The following is a 27,544-nucleotide window of genomic DNA, read 5'->3' as shown; positions in this document are numbered from 1 at the left end:
CTCTGATGTGAAGTGACTAACTGTATGATGTAAGAGAAGTTTTCCAAGAAGAACGAGAGGTATTCAGCTTGATGTTCTGGTCAGTAGCATTGATGTTTGTCATTCTCCTGATAATAGTCAGTGCACACTGCCTGAAACTTCAAGTAAGCACCGCCGGTTTTACTCGGAACCTTTTGCTTTTTACAGCTAATCACTTCACATCCTGAACTTGCCCAGTTTTTTCAAGTTGTACTCTCTATTGTATAAAGCCTCCATTGGCATTTGTCGCGTGTTATTGATTCTAATATAATAACCTGTTGTTGTTTTTATTATGGAAGACCATCAACCTACTGCTGGATAGCTCAGTTAGTAGAGTAACACTTTCTGTTTGTTTGTTCGACGAAATGTTATCAACCTGTGGGCCATATCTCTCAGGAATTCAAAATTGAAGGAAATTTTGCAATGTCAAGCATTGCTTCAGCTAACTAATATTCAAAGACAAGTGCTTTTGCAAACACCAATTCTCTTTGGAAAAGCCTTATAAATTGCCTTGACCTCTCATCTGCTCAATTCTATCTTCCAGACCTTTGTTAGGCAGAGAGATGACAGGATAGAGGAGCTAGAAGAAGCCTTGAAGGAGAGTGTTAGCATCACAGCTGACAGAGAGATGATCCTAGCTCAGCAGACGCAGACGATCAGCAATCTACAGAGACAGGTAATGATAATATATCATCAAAGATTCCCCAACTCATGGGTAGGGCCTTGAAGGAGAGTGTTAGCATCACAGCTGATAGAGAGATGATCCTAGCTCAGCAGACGCAGACGATCAGCAATCTACAGAGACAGGTAATGCTGACATACATGTAAGGACAGTGGATGGTGCTTTGTCATCACTCGAAGGAGCTCCAGTTGGGGAAATAAGACACATGGGCACACTGGTTTGAGTACCTATTGTGTGGTTATTCAGAATCTACACAAATCCATCAATTTGGTCTCAATGTGTTTGCCAGGCGTTCAAATGTCCCTCCTAGTGCCCAGTGGTCTCGCCAAACACTCTCTTTAGAACCGCTGAGGAGTTTACTTGTGCATTGGGAGAGATGTGTACCAGAGAGAGAGACGTGGGGTGCTGTGGTCCAATGGTTACGGTGTTCGACTCGTGTGCCGTGGTACATGGGTTCGAATCCTGACCGTGGGAACATGGTGCTTGTGCTCTTGAGCAAGGCACTTTACCATTATTGCTTCGTCCTTCGGATGGGACGTAAAGCCGTAGGTCCCGTGTGTTGTGTAATGCAAGTTAAAGAACCCAGTAACACTTATCACTAAGAGAAGGGGTTTGCCCCGGTGTTTCTGGCAGTGGCTGCAATATGCACCGCAGTACCTTGTAAACCCTTATAAGTTGCTACAATAATGGGTCTCATATTTCTCATGAACTTTATTTACCTTTCTTTAATAAAAGACATATCTCCAGCACCTTGAGTACCTAATAGCTGGTAGATACATGCGCTATATAAGACTCCGATATTATTATTATTTCATCAGTAGCATTACGAACTGACATTTTTTTGTCTGATGCGATATAAATGTATTTTGCATTTGGTTAATAAATGGGATATATATCACTTAACAGTGCTTTGTTACATATGACACCAAGGAACCAGCAATTTGGCATTACTTGACTGAAATAAGCAATGTCGTATTTGTTTAATTGCGTCTGAGTTCTGTTAGCAATATTCAACAAAATTCTGTTGAAAGTTACTCACATGGGATATGTATGATAATTCATCTATCATAAAAGGTTTAGTGTGGGACCACCAGCAACTGGATTTGTGGTCACTACCATTGCAAAACTAGGAGTCTAGGAGCTAATCTTTGGGTACTAATTCCATGGCACTGCCGTTCTGTTGGGTGATGGTACATGCGTCGCACGCGCGAGGTAGCTTTTGTTAACGCTCCTGACACGTTGGTACATCGACCAATCAAAGAAGCACGTTTGGCTCATGAATATTAATGAGGTGTAATAGTAACTTCGGTCTTTGGTTTGGTCCCAGATTGACAATCTGAAGAGGGAGTTGGAACAAGTCAAGAAGCAGTTGTCCACAGCCAGCAACAAGCTGTCCACTACGACCACCGTGCTGAGAGAGAAGGAAGCCAAGCTGAGTGCCTTGCAGAACGAGAGGAGGAAAACGCTAGAGGAAGCAATGGAAATGAAGTGAGTTTGCTTAACCCTAACCCCCCAAGTCCTTCAAAGTCCAGAGTTGGAAGGATTTTGTAGGGTTGGGAAGGGCCAAGCCGTAATACTAAAAAGAAAAGGAAAAGCTAGAAGAAGCCATGGAAATGAAGTGAGTCGTCTTAGCCCTTAACCCTCTCAGATCCTTCCAAATTCTAGGTTTTGCAGGATTTTGCAGGATTGAGAAAGGCGGAGCCGCATAGCCACCTTTTATTTTACTGTACATGGGGATTGATGACCTTTAGTAAGTTAACCCATTTATCCCACCCTAAAATGCCCTGCCTGTTACCCCCTACACTACCCGAGATTGCCCCAGCACTGTTTGTTTTTGTGGATTCATCCAGGAGTCAGTACATTAGGGCTAGATGCACCTGTACAGATGTAAGCCAATGATGTTCCATTGGTTTCTGCCCAGTGCAGGATTTTGGAGGATTCAGAGAAAAAGACCTGGGAGTCACTAGAACCATTTGTATTCCAGTTTTTTTTTCCTTTATTCTTCGCCCACTTTATGGCTGTGCTACCAACGTAATTCTGTAAGCACAGAATCCTAGTGCATAAAATTTGCAATTGAACATATAAGTCCAAACTTTCCTCCTTTTGTGAAGAATCTTTGTTCAAATGATAAAAAGAACTATGAAATTTCGCCCCTATAACGAGCACTCATAAGATGTTGCGGATGCAGAATAAGATAAGATGTTGCGGAAGAATGTTGCCACACTCTTTAGCTCTCTATCCATGTAAAATATGAGCCTCCACGACCAAGTACTGAAAAATAATTTCATCTTTATTCCCATGTACGAGGTTGTCACTGGAAATCTAGCGACAAAATAAAGAAAAACGTAAGCTAAGGCAAACAGTTGTTCCAATTAGGCATTCAACCAGCACCAACTTATTTGCACATTGTAGCCTAGCCACATGAACAAATTTCTCTCTTCAACAAATCTCCTTGTTTCCAAGACACTTTGTTGCCGCTTCTGAAGATCGATGATACCCCTATCAACAGGGTCTCATCTGCAAAATTTCTTGGGGTCATTATCGACCAAAATATTTCCTGGAATGATCACATCTCTTCCATCACTAAAACTATCTCTCGCAACACCGGTGTACTTGTTTTGAGGTGTTAATTGTTCAAACAAAGTAGAAATATCCTGAACATTGGCTTCAAATGTATAGAATTTAATATGCCGGAAGCAGAACATTTACCTATATTGACCCAGAGTCCCCAGAGTCAGGATCCCTAAAAAATCTCCTGAAGCTTGAAACACAGCAAAGATTTGGAAAACCCCTCAGAGTCCCCTTTGAACATTTCGAAATATTACCTTCATTCATATAAGAAATCATAGACTATTGGACTCTGAGCATGAATGGTAGAGGGCGCCATGTGACCACTTTAAAGAGTTCCAAAGTGTGGGACTCCCCTTTTGGGCACACTGGTTTGTGCATGGATGGTGCAAAGCAGTCGTGGCTAATTTCAATCTGGGAAATGGCACTGTTAGTGTCTGTCATATCTCTGTCTTTGTCAACCTTGAGAGGGTACTTGGTCAGAGGGTGTTATGGGAAAAAGTGACATTTAATGGGAATACCAGTAAATGTAAATAGCGCCCTCATTTGACTCAGACATGCAAGTTAGTTTGGTCTGGAATTGCAATGAGCCAAAGCAGTAGTGGCAGTTTTGACAGGATTGGAAGGAGTATTTAAAAAAAAATTTGGAGCAATGCCAGTTGACGAGATACCTGACCTTATATCACATGCATTCCAGGACAGGCAAAATCCTAAGTGGTCATCAAATGTAATTGGTTAGTCTGGGCCTTGACGATGTCGCGTGACCTGTCATGTGAATGGCCTTCTTTAGCATGCTTCATGTTATGCAGTACGGCGTATCCTATTCATTCACATGGATGTTTAAATGAAGTTGACCTCTGTGTCACAGGTCAATCAGCCAATGACAAGCTGGCAGTTCTCAGACTGCCTTGCATGGGAGAATGTTGAGGCTGTATTCAGATCAGGCTAGTATTAAGACTGATCCACTAGATTCCCGCCCACTGGGCATGTACATGCAACAACGCATGTGCGTCTCCAATGCCACACGACATGTTACACGATGTATGCACTTCGGGGGCACGCATGGACGCACACATTGCAGCCCTGCTCTACTATTGTCAAACATTAATCATAGCTGTGATTGGTCCAAAATATAATTGGGTTGGCTTAATGGATCGGTCCGTTCCCATGGGAACAATCAGCAGCGACGCCCAAAATCAAATACACGTATTTGAACAGAACTTAACGATTTACTCTTTTTTGCCCATGCTTGCAATGTACCTCTGAAAAAAATTAAGATTAAAATTAAAATTTTTACTGAAATTGCCCTCTACTCTTGTAATTCTTAGAGTACGTTTACTCGGCATTGACTACAGTTGTGGATTTGTTTCTCTGTGTAAAATTGGGACAGTTTGCCAGTTTTGTACTCGAGTCCCTGCAAGTCCATCACAAGTCCATCACAAGTCCTTCAGTCTGAAGTCAAGTCACTAGATGAACTGTTACACAAGCATTCCTTTGTCATTGTTCATCCAGTTACTTGTGACTGGACTTGTGAATGGACTTGTGAAAGGACTAATGTTAAATTTTTGTGCAGGGTGTGGCAAAATGATTAGATTTCTTTGACCATGGGTGGAAAGGGTGCACGCTGACCAGTGTGTGGATTAGTAGGGACAACTTTCTTGGTATTTGTTTATGGGCTCCGTGCGCCGACGAATGAGGGCGCCCTTTTACCTAGCAACGACGTCCCATGGGCGGGACATTTCGCTGGTTGACGCGCACCGTTCCTTGTGTGTGATGCACGTACACCAGGGGATTTGTTCTATGTACACGCAGTGGCCGTGCTTTGCGGCAAATGAATTGCAGTTAGGCAAGATGGCGTCGGTCAGTCACCCCAACTGTACTCTCTTTGCCGGTGAGGGGGTACTTGTGAACAGAGCGGATACTTTGTAGATGCCCTTTTATACTGAATCTTAGAAAGTTTTTGTTATCGGATAGCCGAGAATGATTTTGAGGGTAGACAGAATTCACCTTGACTTTTGATGGTAAAACTGGTTCTGTTGCTCGAGCATACAGCACACCATCAAGATATATATATTATTATGGTTTCTCACATTCCAGCTTCTCAGTTCAACAATAGTTTGGAAGTCATTTTCTAAAAAATTTAAATGTAGAATTAGGTCTGGCATGAAAATCAACAGCGGTTAGCGTGTAGGCTTTGTCTTGATCAAATTCCCTGCGAGGGAAATACTTCTGTAGTTTCAAAGAATTATTCCGGCTCCCAAATGGCCTAATCATATTGCCACAGGCACGTGGCCCGGCCAGGAAATTTCAGGTAACGTCTCAATTTGATAATGAAAAATACACGCTTTTCAAACTCCATCCCAGTTAGATTAATAATTGGACGCCGCAAAAATGCCTACACAATTATTGTCAGCGAGGCTGATTGGTCGGTATTTGGCATGGCCGGCGCCGTCGTCCAGTCACAATCACTTTTAGGTGCAACCCATTCCAGATCCCATTCCAGATGGTGCGGTCAGAATCGATTCCAGTGCGGTCACTGTTGAAGCATAACACGACTTTTATTTTTATAGAAACAGAAAAGTCATTCCAGAATTTTATCAAATACTGCCGAGGGGAAAACTTTAATATAGAAATGCATTTAGTTGCTTTACCGACCAAATGGAAGTTTACTGATTTATTTTTTATCAAAGCCAAGTAGAACCGCTGAATTGTGCAACTCGTACCGAGCCAAATTTTTACAACTTCCACCTGCATTTGATTTGATTTCCACAGATTGAATAAAACAGTGGAACATAACAAGTTACCGGTACAAGGTAGCATTTCCCGCCCCCCCCCCCCCCCCAATTTTATTAGATTTGTTGACATGCGTAATAGAAATTTACTGATTTTTCAAAACCAGTCAGACATGGGGAACATTGACGACTCAATTTGGGCTGAGGTCTTGCAGTCTGCTGTCTACGTCTTAAATGAAGCTATCGATCTTCAAGAGAAGGAGAAATTTCAACGGGACTCAATTTTGACAGCCAATTTCGTAGCCTACAAGAAAAATGTTCCCTCTGCAACCTCAGCGAGGGAAGGTTTTTTTTTTTTTTCATGTTTCGTCGCATGATTCATGGGGGGAATGAGGAGAAGCTTAATATGTTACTTAACCCTCGCACGCTATCTTTCTGCATACCTCCGGCTGCGTGAGGGAAAAGGCGCATGTTGCACGAGGGAAAAGGCGCATGTCGCGCGCTGTCCTCTGACGTGCATAGTAAAGTGACCTTTTGGCTGGAGTTTTTGATTGGTGAGGAGCAATTGGCATTGAACTTTTTTCCCCTCAAAATTTCAAAATATATCTGAATGCCAGAAGGCAATTACAAAATAATTGCTTAAATTGAATCAGAATTCACCAAATCATCTTTCCAGACTCTAAAAATGACATACAATAAATACGGACAAATGTTTTGCCCGCCATAATGTCTTTTTGGTCAAGTTAAAATTCCAACCAGAATACGGGAAAAAAATGCATGCATTCATTGAAAAAAAAATATTTTAAATTTATAAAAAAAAAGGGTAAAATGTGCTCAACTTTCACTGTTGTTGTCATTTGCCATTGTTTCCCTTGTAGTACTGATTATAAGGAAAAGCAATACCAGGAAAACATTCTAGACTTGAATTGTATTTGAGACCAAACCCCAAACTTCAGGCATCCCAGCATATTTTTTGGGAGAGCCTTATGAGAAAGGCCCTAAACTGTCCATGATGTCCTTCTAAGCTCTTGCCCCCCCCCCACCACCACCCCCCCCCCCCCCCCACAAAATCCCTTCCTTCACTCAAGGGAACTATTAAATCTCCATGGGTGAGCTCTCAATGTATCCCCACTGTTGATCACAAGGCTTCCTAACGTCAGTCAGTGTGATTGATTCATGCCTGACTTTGGACAATAAGACAACAAGTCTAATCTCAAAATCCCTTCGGCCTCGGTGTGCGATCAAGATCTCACTGTTTCCCAAGTGATGGATGGTTAGGGTTTTTGGGTGGTTACTGGGTGGACAGCAATGGGATCTCAAGCTGGCACTAATCCACGTCGTACATCACGAAGCGGATCGCTGGTTTCTGTCTTGATCTCAGGGATGGGTTGGTATTAGCTGAACGGTTTGTCACAGTTCCAAGGCCAATCAGTCGAGATTGATTTGTAGAGTGTTGGTTTGATTGAGTAATCTCTCACACACACAAAAAGGAAGAATGAGATTAGTTTCCAAGGGCAACCCCAAAAACCCGAGTTCCCCCTAACAGTTGTACCATGGGTCCTTTGAGCAGTCTAGGTAAAAATGAAGTTTGAAGGTTCTTACATAAGAAAGTAGCAACTTTTTGTTTAAAAAGTACACCCTCATTTATGTGTGAATATCTCAAAACGATGCAAAGAGCTTTTTAGAACACTGAGAGTTAAGACCACCAATGACGATACTGAATTGTTTAAAAATAAAAGTTCTGGTTTTTTTTAATTCATACAGAAATGTTCTAAATTGATTTCAGCACTAGTATTTATTATAACACCTCATCCACAGATGCTGCATCTTGATTGGCCGAGAGCAAGTCACATGACATTCGCTAGTTTTGCTATCTTGCTGTTCACGGCCAAAAGTACTACATGTAAACCTGTAGAAACCAATGCAAAACAACCGGTATTGTGTGCAAAAGCATATGGGTGTGTGCGTTGTGCATATTATTCCCAAGCGCTACAGAACTGGGTTCAAACATTTCATGAAGGGGTTGTTTGGAAAAGTGCAAGTAAATTCTCAACTTATTTCGTATTCAAATAGAAGTACATTTTAGTTGTATTTATCAGTTATCGTTTAAAATAATGCAGAACCTGTGGGAGAGGTGCTATAAAACAAATATTGACTGCTTTGTCTTGTGATGCAGTAAAACTAGCCTCCCTCGGTGATCCATGGACATGGAGCATTCTATTTTCCATCGGCTTCGACGCGGGAAAAAATACAATGCTTCATGGATCACCTAGGGAGGCTAGTTTTACTACACCACTCGAAGCAGTCATTAATTGTATGCGATTCAACTTCTCTGTCATTTGTGAAGCATTTTGGCAAAGTATGACAGAACTGGGCACAAAGGCCATAGTGGAGAAAAATGCATATAGACGAATTGCTGTGATTGTTTCTCGATTTTCAAATGTATTGATATTTTGAAATCTTTGTCTACTGCACATAATGTGTTAACTTAAAGGGTTTTTAATGAAAAATACAATTGCTGTCATAAACGTTCATGACTACAAAACTCGAAACTTTAAAGGCCTGTTTTTTGATATTTACTTTTTTGACATGTCAATAAATGCAAATTTTAAACAGCCATAACTTGTCAACAGAATGTCCGCTTGAATTGCAAGAAAAAGTACTGTAAGGAGCATTTTATTCTTTTTCCTAGTAACTGTCAACTCTCATTTCAAACTCTGCCCAGTTCTGTCTCATTTTGCCAGAACGCCGCAGGTTTGTATTCCGCCCACATGTAATGGCTCGACTAACACGCAGTTTCACATCCAATTCAATCCTGTAGTAAGTAGTATATAACCGGATCCTCGACACCTAACAAGTCTTGAAAATTAGATCAAAATGCATTTCCGTTTGGGCTGTGCAAAATAAACAACACCATGTCAAGTTTGACCCATTCTCAAACCACAGCCGGTAGCCTGCACGGACCTAAAAACATGGCAGTGCAATTCCAACACCCCTAATTTTGTCAAGCTATATAACAGAATTTTCAATACTGTAAATACACGAAATTTTGACATTTTCCTCATCATTAAAATCTTAATTAGCAGAATCTAAAAGCAGTCCTGAAGAACTGTAGAATAATTATTTTAATAAGAGTGTATTTTTTTGCGGTTCTCCAATGGACAAGAAATCTCTTTTTTTTCTCAGAACCTCTCAATTTGGTGAGTTTGTGAAGTACTTTTCAGAACCTCACAATTTTGTGAGTTTGTGAGGCTCTTTTCAGATCCTCACAATTTGGTGAGTTTGTGAAGCTCTTTTCAGAACCTCACAATTTGGTGAGTTTGTGAAGCTCTTTACAGAAGCTCACAATTTGATGATTTTGTGCATTACTTTTCAGATCCTCACAATTTGGTGAGTTTGTGAAGTACTTTTCAGAACCTCACAATTTGGTGAGTTTGTGAAGTACTTTTCAGAACCTCACAATTTGGTGAGTTTGTGAAGTACTTTTCAGAACCTCTCAATTTGGTGAGTTTGTGAAGTACTTTTCAGATCCTCACAATTTGGTGAGTTTGTGCAGTACTTTTCAGAACCTCACAATTTGGTGAGTTTGTGTAGTATTTTTCAGAACCTCACAATTTGGTGAGTTTGTGAAGTATTTTTCAGATCCTCACAATTTGGTGAGTTTGTGAAGTACTTTTCAGAACCTCACAATTTGGTGAGTTTGTGCAGCACTTTTCAGATCCTCTCAATTTGGTGAGTTTGTGAATTACTTTTCAGAACCTCACAATTTGGTGAGTTTGTGAAGTACTTTTCAGAACCTCACAATTTGGTGAGTTTGTGAAGTATTTTTCAGATCCTCACAATTTGGTGAGTTTGTGAATTACTTTTCAAAACCTCACAATTTTGTGAGTTTGTGAAGTTTCTTTAGAACCTCATATTTTGTGAGTTTGTGAAGTTTCTTTAGAACCTCATATTTGGTGAGTTTGTGAAGTACTTTTCAGAACCTCACAATTTGGTGAGTTTGTGAAGTTCTTTTTCAGAACCTCATCACAAACTCACAAGAAGAGATTCCTTCAAATGGTGCTCCCCAAAATCTACTTTTATTGCTCACAGTACTTCACCATGCAAACCTTTAAATCTTATCTGAATTCTTGTAGTTTGGGGGTTTATTTTACTCAAGTACGGACATCTGTTGTTTTGACAAGTAGACCAGGTTTCACATTACTCAAGGCAGGTGGGATAGGTAGTGCAGTCTTGGTATATAAGTCAAAGTATTTAAGTAGAAACGGTGCCAAGCCTGATACATAGCCCAGACTAGCGGAAAAGTCTTGATAGGGGCCAAGGTACTTTAGTGTGTCTGCCATCGCTGGCAGGTCTTCAGTATTGGGAGAAGCAGGTGTAGTCATAAAGTACATGTACAGGATGTAAACAAGGGGGGATTTTTTTTAAGGGTGGGGGTAAGAAATAAGATTTTTCAAGTATTATTTAAGACGTGTTTGTGTAGTATTGTGTTTATGTGATTGTTTATATATTATTTTGCATTTTTGGGAGCTTTGTTTGAAATATGAAGCTTGATATTATGTTGACACAGGAGTTAGGTAGAATTTCTTTTTGGCAAAGATATCAACAATGCGGTTGATTGTAAATTATGGGATTGTAAATTGCATTGTGGGACTGTGCATTGCACTGTGGTGCCGTACTGTTGGACAAAATTTTGCAGTGTTAGACCATATTATTGCACTGTTATATTGCATTATTGGACCGGTATATATTGCATTGTAGGACCATATTGCAAACTAGCACCATACTGCACAATGTTGGGCCAATAGTGCAATATGCACTGTTCTATTGCATTGTTGGGCATGTATATGGGCAACTCCATGACATGAGAAGTGGACGTGGCTGAAAAATTGAAAATCTATGAAATCTACAAAACAGCAAGTATCACAACCTCAGTGAGATGGAGTATGGTTAAAAGTAATTTTTGTCCCAAAAACAACCCTTTTGGGGGGGCTAAAATTATGGATTTTAGGTAGTCATTTTAGCACCTTGTTTTTACATGCCAAATGCAAGTGTTGTTGTGAGTGTTTTTTAAGGCAGAGGAAGAGGTTCATATTTTATGCAAAAAAAGTATTTTTGTTGGATTTCAGTTTCTTATATGTTGTAACTTGTACCAAAGATGGGTGGACAAACTGTTACCGTAACGTGAGTTACCGAAGTGAATCCCTCCAGAGATCCCTTTATTTCTGCTGCTCTGCTACTTTCGATTTCGTCATATTTGACTCTTAGTGACCCTTGTGATGAATTTGTGCCGGCCAGGTCTGTCCTGTGAAAGCCTGTAGACGATGTTGATTTGTGTTATGTCTCTCTATTAACTGGGACAAAGTGCTGAATCGATTATCGTTTTCCCTCCAACCTCGTTCCTTGCAGACAAGAAGCAATAACCGCCGCCATCGGGGAGAAAGACGCCCACATAGCTCTCCTAGAGCTCAACCGTAAGAACCCCAAAGCCTGCGATGAACTCAAAGGCCTCAAGAAAGAGAAAGATGCCCTGGTACAACTACTCAAAGATGAGGTAGGCCCATTGTTATTCTTATAATATTGTACAAACTCTCAAGAGTATTCTCTTTGTTCATGCTTGTGGTACTCAATTTCCAATTACATGATTTCTTTGTCAAGGTCTTAAAATGCATTCAAGGGCTTTCCTGCTTTTTCCAGGAAGGGGAGGACAGTGTCTCTCAGTCCAGATGATGTTTAATTCTTTAACCCATTAGCACCTGTACTATAGTACATTGTATTACATTGTATTACATTGTATTACATTTTGTATTACATTGTATTACATTGTATGTATTCCCTGATGAATCAATAAAACTATAGCATGCTTGGGCAGTAGGGTAACTCGCAGGGTGGTTCGGGGCGGTTCAGCAAGTAATGGGTAAATTTGTTTGGTTTGTTTAGGTTTTAGCAGTCATACGTTTTAACATAAATGGACTGGAAATTGAAACTGTATAAAGATGAATATTATTGGCTGAGCAACTTCATAAAAATATACATGTGATTAGCCCCTGGCCCTGTAAAGGCCAAAACCGCCCTGTCTGTTACTCCCTGTACCGCCTCAAACTGCCTTGCCTGTTCCTCCCTGTACCACCTCGAACTGCAATGCCTGTTTTTCCATGTACTGTAATGTCCCAACCTGCCCTGCCTGGTACTCTCTGTACTGCCCCAAACTGCTCTGCCTGTTACTCCCTGTAATGTTCCAAATCGCCCTGCCTGTTACTCCCTGTACTGCGCCAAGCTGCCAAGCCTGTTACTCCCTTAATACTGCCCCAAACCACCCTGCCGGTTACATGTACTCCCTGTGCTGTCCAAACTGCCACTGCCTGTTACTCCCTGTACCGCCCCAAACTGCCCTGGATGTTACTCCCTGTAATGTCTCATACTGCCCTGCCTGTTACTCCTTGTACCACCACAAACCACCTCTTTACTGTATCGTTTTATGAATTCATCGGGGAATAAGTTTAACAAACTCATGGTCTGAAATTGTCCTGTAAAAAAGTTTGTTTTAAAACACAGCCCTGAAATAAACCCCATTCTTGAGTGTAATGTAGTTTCTGTTCCGTTCAAATCAAAACTCCACATTTGCATGAAATAGTTTTCCCCTGTTATTTGCGCAATTCATTTTGTTTCGGTGAACCGTAGAAAAGGAGGCCAAGGGTTTAAATCATCCCGATTCCCGTCACATATCGGTATGGGGACCATAAGTCAACCCAACGGACCCCTGCCCTGCACCGCTGACACACCCCTACCCCTATTTAGATTCGCACATACCCTTCTCCAAACCTTTGGCTTTTGGGGCATGCACTGCGGAATTTTGGAAAGAGAGAGACATTAATAATATCTGGCCACCAAATCATTTTTAATGAAGATTTTTTTAGGGGTAATAGGATGATGGAAGATGTGGATGGATGATAGATAGTCACTCAATTGGAAGACTAGAATCAATATTTCTATGTCATTTTTTCCCCACTATTTATGATGTATGGATATGTATTGAAATGGTAATCATTTGAATTCAAGCAACCTATTGATTCAGCCACGTTTTACCAGTCTGTTTAAGTTGGTTAACAATCCTGTTCATGCTCAATCCACAGTATTGTACGAGGTACCAGTTTATCAGTCAAGAAGACCAAACTGTTCTGGAAAGCACTATGTTATGTTTGGGAATTTGCCTATTTTTAATGTCTATTTGAAAGTAACAGGTTTTCCCTTTGACGGGATAATTGTGCACAGAGCCCATGTAGGCCTAATACCGACATGAGAGTGTGCCCCTTTTGAAGTTCACATGTTTGGATTTTACCACAAGAGGGAATGAGGAGAACAAATATGATTGATTGAGTTGATTTTACTCCCTTGTTCAAGAGCCCTGCTCCATACATATCCACACAGCACTCTCATAAATTTAACCTATAATATTGTTGTGAATGCATGGGCAGGACTTCACCCTCCCTCTGAAACTGTCATCGTCCGGTCTGGTAACCATCATTCACGCATGTGGACCTTTCCCTTGAAATTAGGCCCCCATAGGAACACCGGGCACAGCCTGATTCCTAGCGCTCCTCTCAATATATACTCGTGTCAGTTGCGGCAAAAAGAAAACTGTAACAAATATACTCGTGGGTTCAGAAATGGAGAGTGATAAATTTAGCAATTTTACAAATTGTTTGCATTTCTTGGGGGTCAAGGTGAGGTGAATGGAAGGGGTGGCACTGGGGAGGGGAGGGGGTTGACATGTGGGGTGGGGGTATTTATTTCCCCCTCCCCTTGAAAGATTTAAAGCCTCTTTTAAGTTGTGGAGGTTTCACTAGGGGTTTGGGGTCACTGCAGGGGACTTTAATTTAAAAAAAAAACCTTGATGTTTTCATCGCAGTTCAAATTTCCAGCCATATGATAAAGTTGTGATCTACCGGTGCCGGTATCTGGGAAGGGGCTTTTGTTTGCCTCGTGTCATTTCAGTAACTGGTTTAAATGTTGATAATGAACGGACTAATTTGTGCTGGATTTTCTTTTGTTGAATAGCTTATGCGAATATTACACCTTTGGTCACTGGTTGAACTTGAAGATGATGGTGAAAAAGATTCCACATTTGACTACAGTCTGGGTCTGGGCCCAATTTCATGGGTCTGCTATCCACAGAACTCTACGCATGTACGATCCCCATTCTGTAGTTGGTACATGTACACTAATTGTGTGGGGGTCATTCTACATCAGACATCAATGATAAAATCATTCTGATGCACTCCTCCTCCAAGAGCACATGAATAACATGTACCCAACATACAAAAAATTGTTGGAAGTCATTCTCAGTGAATGACAAATGACAAAGGTTCAAGGTTAAGAGAACTGGAAAAATGTCACACATTGGACCCTAAATTTATAGAATGACCCTTGTAGTTGTAGAATAGCCCTAGACTTTGACAATGTCCATTTCAGGACACAGGCCTTAGAGTGGGTGGCTTGTCCTGAGAGTTTCTACTTTGCCTTGAGTTGAAGTTAATCAAGATAACAAAGGATATGTGAGCCAGCAAGAGTCAAGAGTAACGACAGGTCAGCAAAATTACTGCTGGTTGGGTTGAAATACTACACACTGCAAAAAAAAATGAAAAGTAGGGTAAACCGTGTAAGATTGACCTCAAGGCAAGCAGGAAGAGGTTCTGAAGTTTACATTTGTTATCAACACAACATTTGACTTTCAAGGTTTATATTTCTAGGCCAAGGGGTCTAGGTTTTTATCCATTACATGTATGTAGACAACAGTCTGCCTTGCTGTTTATAGGTGAATGTGTTACAAGGGCCTTACTGATGGACAGTTAGTGGGCTCGCCACCTTGTAGTTGAAAAAGGTCACATGGAGTTTATTTTCAACTCTATAAGGATTGATAGTTGAATTCAATTGGACAGTGGTTACTGGTTGGGTTTGTATGATGGGAGAAAACAAAGGTACTACCGAATAAAAAAAATTTTGATTGGTTTTGAAGGATCCATGACTGTAGACCTCTGGATTCATTACTTTACCCACAGCTTTGATGGCGCAGGTACAAAGAATGTGGACTTGGACAGCTTCAGATTTTAGCGGCTTAGGGAAGGCTCCTAGAAAAGTTATAAGAAATGTCACAAGAAAGGTTCCTAGAAAGATCACTGGAGGTTTCCTAGAAAAGGTCCAAGATAAGTACTCTTATCTTAGATTTTGTTGGATTCAGGAAGACTCTAAAAATGTTCCTGGAAAGGTTTCTAGAAAGGTTGCAATAAAGTTTCCCAGAGGGTTCCTAGAAAAGTTCTGAAAAAGTACCCTAATTGTGCCAGCCCATAGTGTTGGATTTCGTTGGATTGAGGAAGACTCCAAAAAGTTCTTAGAGAGGTTTCTAGAAAGGTTTTTAGAAGGTTCCAAGAGGTTTTCGGGGGGGGGGGTTTCTAGAAAAGTTCCAAGACTTGTCAGAAGGCTTTAAGACTCAGTGCCAGTTTCCCACGTCATTGTTTAATGGGCACTAGTCAGAAGCCTGCGTAGCCAGGGATCATGCCCAAAGTCAGGATTGGGGGCCGTATCATAAGTCCGAAGCCTATGAGGCGTCGGACCTATGAGGCATCAGACTATATGAGGCGTCGGACTTATGGACCTATATTTGGTTAGGGGATGCGATTTTGTCGGACTTATGAGGCGTCGGACCTATGAGTTGTCGGACTTATGAGCGGACCCCCAGGATTGCTAGCAACATAAATGCTTCAAACCCGGAGATCACTCGGAGAGGATAGGGCTACCTAACTTCATATTGAATGTGCACCATTTTGCTTTGCGTGAGGGTCAGGCACCATTGGGAATGCATTCAAGAGCCCCTCCTGGTGGTCTCCCCCAACTTTCTCTTTGGAACATAGTCAATAGTCAATTAGAAGGGATAGACCTGTTGAGAGTCATATGAGGTCAGGGGTTCACCGTGCCCTGACCTGCACTTTCAAGCCCCACTGACCACCAGACCACTCGACCTCACTGGGACACAGCTGGTCCCCGTCAATCTCCATTAACTCTGATGGCTTGTTGGCTGGTACTTGGCCCAGATTCGTATCAGGATTTGTTATGAATTATTAAATTTCTGGGTTGGGTCATATGACAAACTGAATCAGGGGGTTAAGATAATGATTGTTAGAAATGATCTCACAAAAAAAATTCTGTCATGTGTTTTGGAATTAGTTGTAGAATAATATTTTGAAACCAATTTTTGAATTAGCATTTTTGGTTGTACTTAGAACAACATACCGATGTGCGAACAAGGTACCGCCCTACCCCTACTTGCTCTCCTTGCTCAGTGTTGGTGGTCACACCATGGTCTCACAAACTAGTCCAGGGTATTTGTAGCTGCGAGATAGCAGCTTAACAAATCACCATGTTGTCTCTCTGTTAGTCTGTTAGTTAGTAACAAACGTTGTCCATTGCTCCTACATATTTTGATGGATTTCAACCAAACTTTGTCAAAAGTATCAGTGGCCCAGCCCCAACATGTCACGTGTCCAAACTGGGGTCAAAGGTCATCATGGGGTCACTGGGGTCAAACACCTGAAGTTTTACTCAAAACCCTACTCCTTCCCGTGGCACAATCACGTGACTCATACACGAACACCAATTTGTTGGCCTGCAGATTCCGAGATCTGATCGAGCTTGTTTTTTTAACACTTTGATGGAGCTGCTCAGAACAAAACATTTGCTAAGCACAGAAAATCAGTACAAATCAGGTTACCAGCCAAAACGTTGTGGGATGTGTATTGCTTGTGACTGGTACTCAGCTTGTCATCAATGCTCAACTTTTGAAATTCACAGAGTAATATTTTCCGCTTAGGAACAACAGGATATTAGGGCTAGGGCACAATTTTATGACCCTACTTACCGTTAGTGAAAAATCCCTGCTTACTTTAGCGGAAAATCCGTGCTTACGGTTAGCATATTTGAACTGTTTTTGTTTTGCTGAAAGAAGACTTACTGTGATTCATGGACAGAAGTTTTAAACGGTGGTTGTGTTTAAAATCCTGTAACTTGAAATGTACATGTGTGATATGAATGTTTCTTGTACCAAAGGAAAGCTTATTGATTGAGTGCATATGTATATGCAGAACTTCAGTTAAAAAATGGTCCTGCCATTTGGGTTTCCTTGTTTTTGACTCACCCTGTACACGCAGATTTAAATTCATAAGCATCCCAACTGAAAGTGTTCCTGGTATAAAAAGAGGCAAGACCTTCGTCAATGAAACATATTTCCTTTTGAATGCAAAAAGTTGGTGTCATTGTAAAAGTTCCAATGCAAGAACCGAACCCCACTGACCGTGCTTACAGCTGGCCCAAATCATTGGCACGCTGGGCGCACCGGGGTTTCATAAACATTTGCCTGTTTCGTTTATTTACGCTCAAGCTATGAATGAAATTTTGCAGCAGATTGAATCAAATTGAATGGAAACATGGACCGGATTGAGGATTAACTTGAAGAAAAAGAAGGGAAAAAATGACGGAGTATCCAGTGCTGGTGTATCAACGATATCATTCTAAGCAGCAGGGCCGTCACTTTCAATTTTTAAGTATCGGCAAGAGGCAATAAAATACAGGGTGGGCTGTGGTTGGAGTGGTGGACAAAACTTCTTGAATTTTAATATCATTACACATGTACAGCTTTGAATACCCCAGCCTTTCTCCTATAGTGATGGAAAAACAGAAGAAAGAAAATCTACATTATCTGAAAGCACATTTGTACATCAAACTTGTTTCTTTGAAACTGCAGGTGCTATAAAGAGAAGTGCCATAAAATGAAGTCCTGCAGTGTGAAACAAAAAGAGACAAGAAAACTTACAAGTTTTGAAAACTCGCAGAGTGTAGTAAAAAAAAATAGAGCCAAGGACACAACATGAGTTCTCTGAAGCCTTTTCAAGTTTAGCTGTCTTTCGCATAAAAATGCCTTCTAACGTTTACACAGTATAAGCGTGCATGTATTTTTAGCCAAGTTGTGCGAAAGGAAACAGTAGACATGCATATGAAGATGCATGGAACCGTGTTTGGTTTCATCACTATGTTAAGCAGATTGCTTGCTTTTTTTCTAGCCAAGATGTGCTACTAGTAGACACCTGAAGCTTTTGTACAGAGATTTGTACAGTTTCATCTCTAATTTAAGCAAAAGTCATCCTTGGTTTTACTGCTGACTGTCTCTGTGAATACTGTGTGCTACAGTAGAGGGAGGAATTTTTTTCCCTGCCTTCCATGACTGGCAATTTTTTGGGGCTTATTTTTATCCGTGAACTTGTAGTGCTGCAGTATGTAGTGTTTCAGCTTGTGGGTCTTCGTTGTTCAAGTGATTCATGTCTTTTGATGTCTTCCCGAACTCTCCCTTTGTAATCGTTGAGGGGGGTACTTGTGCACGGGTCCATAGAATGTTGGATTGACCAAAGATTGCCCATTGGCTTATCCAAGGGAGTCAATCTCTTCTCAAATGTGGGGGGGGGGAGGGAGACTTACCATGATCAGAAGTAATGCATGGGATTCGGGCTCACTTAAGTGCCCCAGAAAATTTTGGATTCTATACCCAATCTGAGGCAATTTCTGACCACTTTTTACCATTTTTGGGGTGTTTTTTTAGCAAATGATTGTAAACATCATATTTGAGTTTGGAGTTATTGAATCAGCTATCCTGAGCTATAGAATCAAGCTTAGGCTACAATTTTTATTCGGGGACAAAGAAAGTTAGGAGGAGGGGCAAATGATATGTAATCTCCCTCACTTTAATAAGTTTCCCCCTCCCCATCCCCTCACTGATTGATGTCCATTGGCTTATCCATGATAAAGTTCATGCTGTTGTTGCTACAGTATACTTGCTATTTATCAACCTGTGTGCTCCACATTGTGTTCCTCAGTTTAGGCTAATGTAAACTTACATTGTATGAAATTACCCAAAACCACATTGTATTGAATTTTACAAAGTAATTCTTAGAAAGAGAAAAAGATGAAAACCTAAAGTTGATTGCGAAGGTTTGGCTGTCAACAAGATGAGACCTCCAAACGAAATCTTTGTTCTAGAGTTTGATCTCTGCTCTGCTATCCGCATCATCAACCCAACAAAACAACGTCAACAACCAAACAGATCTCGTTCAAAACTTCACACAGTGTGTACTCACATGCTGACCTCCTCTTCAGAAAGAAAAATATTGTAGAAGGATCCTTCAAATCCTGCTCAAGACCCTCTCCACCTTTCCCCCACCTCCTACCCCACCTACTTTAAGAAAACAATTTCTCATGCCCTAGCGAGGCCTGGACAAGTGAGGGGGGTATATATATCATTGTTGATCTCTGCGCCCCGACGCTTCCAGTTTTAGGAAAACTTGCATAAATTGAAACTCTTGTTTATGTGGTTTCGGTCCTTCTGCACTGGAGAGGCGTAATTGTGGGTTTGAAGAGTGTGGCTGCGCTGGTTTTGGGTTGGATCGGCATAGTACCACGTATTCAGCAGCTTGTAACTTGAACAGTTTGTTGAAAGGCACTGTCTGTTTCCTCAATCAGTTGTAGAATCAATATTACAAACAAGAGGACCTCCCAGTGTCATGTGTGATCTGTGCATAATTAGCTGGCAGTTTGAGATCTATTGCTTTTGTTTTAACCCTGTACGTGCACCAGTACATGTACCTCCCCTAAATTCAAAACTGTGTGTACAGGACTGTACAGCCCATTCATCTGCACTTAAAGGCAATATACAACATTTGCAAACATCATAAAACAAACCTGCCAAATTATTATTACCTTGATTGACTGTAAGTGAATACTAGTTTCAAGCATCCTGTGAAATCCTGGCAACTGCTGTGCTGTCATTTTCAAGAAAAGTGGAATTTTTCTATCAATTTCCAACGATGGTCGGCTGACCATCGTTGGAAAAAGTGACTTTTTAAAAATACTGCCCCCAATTTACCAAATTTCGGTTACACATCTGTGAATGGTTACACGATGAATCGGTTACACATCCATGAATGGGTGCGAGCCATCTAGTCTGGTTCCCTGACCTGACTATTCCCCAACGTCTATAAATTGCTCTGTTTCGTCTAAAGTAGGGTCAGGGACGGCATTTTTTTTCTTGGTTAATATTCCAGCATCCATGAACAAAAAACTTTTACAAATGTAACAGGTCAGTGTAATAATATTTGTTATAAAATACTAACCCCCAAATCCATCCATTTGATTTCTGAAAATTACAGCAAAAGAAAACGTTGTATTTATAGAAATATGCATTACATGTACATAATTTATGTTTGTTAAGCTGCTTCTTCTTCTTGCACTACATGTCCATCGCATACATGCTAATACAAATTCTATCCTTTGATTTTCAAACACACAAAAAAGTCTGTGAACCATTCAGATGGTAGCTTGGCACTATGAATGAAAGTAGAGCAAAAAGTATGAACCCAATTTTTGTTTTTCCTAGACTGATGATAGGTGTTTCAAAGTTGAACCTTGGAAAAGGAGACAGATCATTCTAAAATTTTGGGTCCAAAGTGCAAAGTTTTTCCTGTCCTTGCCATTCAAGTATCATTAAGAATGACTTCAAACAATTTTTATTTTGTTGGGTTGGTAGATTGCTATTCATAATCACTCTTGGAGGACGACTGCATTGTGGAGTGCATCAGAATTATAAAATCGTAGATGTCAGATGCACATTTGTAAAAGGGGCAGGAAAAAAGATTTGTAGAATGACCCAGTGCCTAATGTTGCCAAACTTCTGTTTCTTTCTTGAATAGCGGTAATTAAATTATACTTATTAATCAAGAAGAATGATCTTTTATAGCACCGTAGCTCTCTTATGTAGGGAAAATAGATCACACACAATGGTGCTTAATTGATTCCCCATTGCAACTGAACACTGTATGAACCTTCATCGAAAACAAAAAAAATAAAGAAGAGAAAAATTTGTAATGATTATTTATGGATTGAATCACAGACATGCGCCTGATGTTTGACCTTCTAGAATCTGTGACCCCACCAGCCCAGAAACATACCTGACAGATTTATCATTCAAATTCTGGGGTCCGCATATTTTGTTAGAGGCTTGGAAATATCTTCCTCCGTTAACTCGTTTACAGTGCAAACTACAGAGTTATGTCCAATTAATAGGCCGGCGCTGACTTCTTGCGAGAGTTTGTGAGAGATTTACATGTTTTTGTACCCTCTGTTGAACTGTCTGTCAAGCCTCATTGCAGCCATGTTCCAACAGATTCTGTAACACTACCCATGGAGGGAAAAAAAATTGATTCCTAGCTCACACAAGAGTGAATATTTAAACACAATTTTGAAAAGTGTGTTTCTGTCATAGAAGGAATCCCATAGAAAAAACCTAGAGATATACTTCTAGGTTGAGCACAATCAATTGAAGTTGGTTTCGAACTTGCAAATGTTCACTTTACCGGAGCTCTACCAAACGTTCTCTTTTGAAGGTCTCCCAGTTGGATCCTCCATCATGTACAAAACAAATGCAATATATCAGCCAATTCCTCCATGATCTAGCTGTTCTTTGGGTACTGTTTTATTTCAGTTTAATTAAGCCTAGGCAGTAATCACCGAGATAAGGTTGGCTTCTTAGTTCCTCAGTAGAGATATTCCATTATGATAAGTGGGCTGAAACCTGGATTCATGATCCACATTCATGACCCGAATTCCCCCCCCCCCCCCCCCCTTACAAAAAAATGGGGGGGGGGGGGAATGTAAATACATGTAAAAGAAAATTCTGATGCACCAAAAAAGTATACACAGATGTACAACCTAGATGAAGATGAATGAGCACAAATGGGATATCACTCTACTACATCTACATTGTAGCTCAATTGAGAATCATCCTCAATCATCAGTTCTTATGCTGCATTTATTGATGATGTCTGTCACTTTGGTCAGTCAGTATTTTGTCAAGAACTTTAGATTTCATCGATTGCACTATTCTCGTCATCTTGATACATGTACATATATAGGAGAAGATGTACATTTTGGATTTGGACCCTTGCAAACTATTTACTTCAGCCTTCTGAAGTCAATCAATTTTGTGCAATTTTGCACTGAAGCTTTGCAAGAAGTAATTAAGTTACCACGTATACATTTGCTGTGATACAGGTTTCCCTCAGCTGGCCATTAAATAACTTGTCAATGTTTTTAATAGCAAACAAAGTTTCTATTTCTGTAAGAAAATTATTGTTAAAAACCAACCAGGTTTTTCCCTCCATTGCTTCCAGTCAAGGAGCCTTTTGTGGGAAAATTAGCAAATATTTATTTCCGTCCTTCTTTGGGTAAAATTATTTCAGATTTTGTTCAAATACAAGTAAGGCAGACCAGTTGTTCTCAGTTAAGAAACATGAGTTAAAGGGAATGTTACAACATTTGCTTTTGCTTGCAATTTTCAGAAATAAATGGATTTGGAGGATAAGTATGTTATAGAAAATATTGTTAAACTGACTTGTTTCACGTTTTGGGCTTGTAGATGCTTGAAAAACCAAGAAAACCAACCATGTTCTTGTAGTCTGGTTCCCTGACCCCACTTAAGATGAAACGGAGCAATTAATACACATTGGGGAATTAGGTCATAGAATCAGTCTAGCACTGGCTTGTACCCCTTCACAGCTGTGTAATCAATTGCAAAGAAAAGTCAGAATAACTAAATATAAAAAAATACGAATAGTTTTTGAAAAAAGCCAGTTTTCTCCAACGCTGGTCGGCCGACCAGCGTTGGAAAAATACAATTTTTCTTGAAAATGTCAGCACACCAGGAGCCACGATTTTAAAGGATGCTTTAGACTGTCAGTCCCTAGCAATCCAGTAAGGTATTTTGTGATAATTTGATCATTTCGTTTTTTGATGTTTGCAAATGTTGTATCTTCCCTTTAAACTTGTCACTCTCAACTTGGTTTCCACCCCAAAAAATGTATAACATTACTGAAAAGCATTAACAGGACTATGGGGGAAACATTTCTCCTTGGTCCAAATGTTATCCAACAGCGCGAAGTGAAGACAAATGGATCCTTATTGGTCCGTTGTGGCCAATAAAGCCCAGACCAGTCTCTGGCATTGCTTTCAATACCCCTATCACTTACCAGCCCTCCTGGGGTTGAGAAGTCCGGGTACAAGTCAAGATAGAATCCATATTGGGCTCCAAAACTTGATCAAGCGAATAATTCCCTTCATTTGGGGTGCCTGTGAGACTGGGAATGGGTATTAATGCTCAATGTGGGAGACCTGCATTATAGCGATTGACCGCACATTCAGTGCATTTCTTAAAATTGGCTTCAGCGAACTATGCAGTGGATGGTCTATATACGTATAATATCAGTAACCTGCTTCCTGTGAAGTTTGTAAAATTTGATTTCTGAAAGTGTTTTCGACCAGAAGAGAGGAGTAAACTTGGTACCAGTAGCTAAACTCCGCAATAAAAGATGGTCCACACTCATTGGAGGGGTCATAATTTTGAATCTGATCGTCTTATGATAACGTCATTTATATAGACCTTTGGGGAATGTTGTTAGCTACATTTTGATACCCCGTTTGCTACCAAAGACTGTAAATCGTTCAAGATTGACAAAGGTTTATGAAAAATGATGCAGTTTCAAAAGTTGAAAATTTAACGAGTATGTGAGTGGAAATTGCTAGGTGACAATGTCACACTGCCCGAAACGGGATCATGGTGATATGCATTTGCCCCCTCATATCGAAGGAGAAAGACACACATCCTGAAAGATAGATGCACCACCGTGAAATAAAGAAAGAGAAACCCATCATTTTAGGCACATGTACCTGGCACTAAAGGGCTTCCGTAAAAATGCCTGACGTTAACTTTTCTTGGCAGTTAATATCTCTCATGACTTTTCAGTGTTACATTTTAATCCCCCATCGTCACACTGTTTGGCACCAGAGGTGTGATGTGATTTGAAGTTAAACCTGACCGACGACATGAATTCCAGCCTCTCGTCTCGTAAATCATCGTTTTCTCAGAGACAGATATGAGCAAGTGTTTGCAAATTTCCAAATCTCTGCGGTGCCATAAAAGATATAAAAGGTGGCAAAGTGTAGCCGGCTGGGGTTAAGTCATTTGAAAGCTGAAAAAGAACAGACCTTAACTGAACAGGAAAAGAAATGGTGCCAAACAAACATTTTGAAATTTCCACATGCTCACTTTGTCCGTTAACTGCAGTGAAAGTGTTCATCAAATTGCAACTCATTCACCATCCCTTTTTTTTTACAACCCCTTAATTAGTCCATTATCTCTCCCCTCGATGATCAAAGCTTATTTCAAAAAAATTCTCTAAATTACTTTATCAAAATGTGCTTCATATTTTAAGCTGTAAATGACAACCTCGCATGATAAGTTGCATATTGGGCTAGGCATACATTCTTGCAATGCTGTTATTCACAAAAATATTTATTTATTTATTTAATTTCTTTCTTTCTGGTATTGAAACCAAAGATCTTCAAAAGCTCCCTAGGCACTGTAGCTTGCAAGCCTGAAGAAACCTGTAAAGAGAAGACAATAAGAAGAAATTACAGTGTCAAGGGCGGATCCAGAACACAATTTGGGAGGGGGGGCCACAAAAAAATTTGGTCCCCAAAAAGTGTGTCCAAAAAAAATTATGGCGTGGGGTTCAGTGCCCGCTTAAGGGCCCCGAATTTTTTTTGGATTCTAGATGCTCTGTGGTGCGATCTGAGGCAATTTCTGACCACTTTAACCAATGTTTTTTGAGGAAAAGATGGTGGTTTACGCATTGCCTGCCTTTATTGCAAAGTCATCTAAAAAAAAAAATTGATTCGTTTGGGGGGAGGGGGCATGGCCCCTTTTGCCCCCCCCCCCCCCCCCCCGATCCGCCCCTGTACAGTGTTAAAGGTGGGAAGACAACCCCAGAAGAATATTCTGGGGAAAACCAACATGACCGATAGAATCTGAAAACCCCATCCATGTGGACCAGGACAGGAATTGAACCTGGGCCACAGCAGTGAAAGGCGAGGACAGTAACCACTGCGCCAACTTGACCCCCTTAAAAAAAAAATGGGGGGGGGGAGGGGAACTTTCCAAAAAAAAAAATTCCCTGGTTTGTTGTTGCCGGATAAGGATTTCTTAGTTGATGAAAAGCTTGCCAAATTACTGAAGGTCTACCGCGCAGTAATGATGAAAACTTCGTAACGAGCTGAAAAAAATGGTTTCTATGATCGGGAAATCTAAAGGGAAAATTGACTTGATTGTTGCAAGATCAGTTGAAAGTGATACAAGTGTTTTTGAGAAGGCAAAAAATAGAAGCCACAAACAGAACAGATAGTTAACGTGATGTGGGAAGTTACAGCTCAAACCACTGCCAATAAAAAAAAACAACCGAACCCTAAATGTGCAAGCTCTTGACAGGAATTCCATAAAAACCGTTTAATAAATCAAGGTGTTGAATGATATGCCTAAGTGTTTGGCAAGTCTGATGAGTCTGCTAGCATCAGCAGTACGAGGAGGTGGGGGGGGGGTGTCCACCGATTATCACAGCCCTAGCGACTCTTCTCACTGAGTGCCGGTCCAGTTCGTGCCGTTCAGGAAACCCGATTCGTCGGCTCGGCCTTTTATTATAGTCATAAACCGTTTTCTGGTCTTTGGCAAGAATGTTTGGAAGTCGGTTTTTCGGCAACAGACAGAAAGTCTTTATTCTTGTCTGTTGTGTATTGCGCAGCAGGTGGGGCGGGGGGAGTTGAAGACATAAAAACTGGCAAACGGGGGAAAAATAAAAATAGGGATCTGGACAGATTATGGCCGTGTGATTTATTCCGCCTGTTCAGTGTGTGAAAGGTGATTGTCGGTTGATCGGAATGAGGGATGTGGGTGGATTAAAAGCGGTTTTTATTGTTGTTTGAAGTTTTGCAACTGTAAACACACCCTTGGCCTCGTTTGGTAGGCATTTAATTCGTGGGTTTGGTCTAGACTGTTTCATTTATTTCTTCATTCCTTTGTTGCTCAATCTTCATTTGTGGATTATTCAAGCAGTTGATTTGTTCAGGATTCCTGGAAATCAGGGAAAACCTTGAAAATTAGTTTCCATTTTTGCAGTCAGGGAAAACACAGGGAATTTGGGGAAAATTAACCTAATCCCCGAGGCCCTTTCCAAAATTAGTTTCTAAAATTGTCAGACAGTCCTGCCTCAAAAAATGCATTCATTCTCAATCCTCAGAAATCCTCCTCTTCAAACACCATTCATCCTCAATCCTCCAAAATCCATGAATGTGCTTCAACACCTTTCATTCTCAATCTTCAAAAATCCTCAAAAACCGCCAGGAGGATTTTGGAGGATTGAGGTGGGTTAGGGTTAATCACCCTCATGTGCATGCACAACTGTGTTTCCCTGTTACCGTGACATGAAGCTTGTTAACTTGTCTGACACCACCAAGTTCATACGGTACACTGAACATGGAGTTAAAATCTTGTCAGTCAGTCCCTGTCAGTCAGTCAATCGGCCAGTCAGTCATGTACATGTACACAAAGAGGACACTAGGCTGGCCCTCTGGGACCAGCAAAAATTGAATGGGAGCATAAGGCCGTGTCCGAAACGAGCTTCCAGAGCTACGGCTACGTCTATTGTCGGCGCGTCCCCGCGTATTTCCAATGGGTGCAGACCTAGACCTGGTTCTAGACAACTGGATTCGGATGCAACCTATAAGACAGGTCGGTATTATAATTGATGGGCACGCACAATGATATGGGTCATGGGTCATTCGGGATAATCAAACGCTCATTGAAGGCCCATGAACGCGCAAGGAGACGGTCGCATGACGCTCGCGCTTTAATTACTTGCAGAATGGGCATTCGTGTAACATCACGTAACATCGCGTCAGCAAATTTTATCCCAAATGACATTTGATGACCTAGACTACTTCATCGAGATATCAAACTGGCTTATTGGAGTCACAAACTGGGTGGTCATGTACCGGTATTGTCTTTGAGTTCCTTCTGAATGATTCAGGCAATCGTGAATTGCGGGTTTATTGGACAATGTTTCTAGAATTCCCATGATTCAAAAGAAGGTGCCCCAACCACTTGAAGGGATCAAGAGGTCAGTTCCTGTCAACAGGTTTAGGAAGCTGGAATCTTTTGAATCGTCTTTTGAAATTGGGCATTTCATTTTTCTGTGAATTAAAGAAAGGTGTATTCGTTGAGTATCAGACACTATACACAGTGGTAAATTTGTGAAATTTTCCATGTGGAAAACTGTTTTGAAAATTGGGAAAAGGGGTTGAAGACATCATCTTCTGGTGCTGTTTTTTTTGTTTTTAACTTGTGTAGCAGTATGTGTAGTAGTATGGGGTCTACCCGATGTTCCCCAATACCTACGTTCCCCAATACCTATATTCCCCAAAATCCTTAGTGTTAGGGCTGGGGTTGGGGTTAGATGGGGTTAGGGTTAGGGTTGGGGAACATAGCTAGGTACCGGTATTTGGGGTACCTACAATGTATAGACCTGTATATATGCCCCCAGTAGTATACAATAATAGTTAAATG

At 40.8% G+C, this 27,544-nt stretch overlaps 1 protein-coding gene across 7 annotated transcripts in view; it reads left to right on the top strand.

Annotated features, from left to right (window-relative positions):
* The window catches only part of LOC119726775 (ELKS/Rab6-interacting/CAST family member 1-like), a 109,950-nt gene that overhangs the window by 46,343 nt on the left and 36,063 nt on the right, over positions 1-27,544 (top strand). For 6 of the 7 annotated variants that reach the window (XM_038198625.1, XM_038198624.1, XM_038198623.1 and 3 more), the window contains 3 exons: positions 563-694; positions 2,028-2,188; positions 11,410-11,554. In XM_038198625.1, the coding sequence (XP_038054553.1) occupies positions 563-694; positions 2,028-2,188; positions 11,410-11,554 (438 nt within the window). Of the gene's footprint in view, positions 1-562; positions 695-777; positions 826-2,027; positions 2,189-11,409; positions 11,555-27,544 lie in introns of all 7 variants that reach the window. The other variant, XM_038198620.1, reaches the window with a different exon arrangement.

The sequence above is a fragment of the Patiria miniata genome, unplaced genomic scaffold, assembly GCF_015706575.1.
Source record: "Patiria miniata isolate m_02_andy unplaced genomic scaffold, ASM1570657v1 HiC_scaffold_2, whole genome shotgun sequence".
NCBI classification, from domain to species: domain Eukaryota; kingdom Metazoa; phylum Echinodermata; class Asteroidea; order Valvatida; family Asterinidae; genus Patiria; species Patiria miniata.
This window is presented reverse-complemented; position numbering and strand designations above follow the sequence as displayed.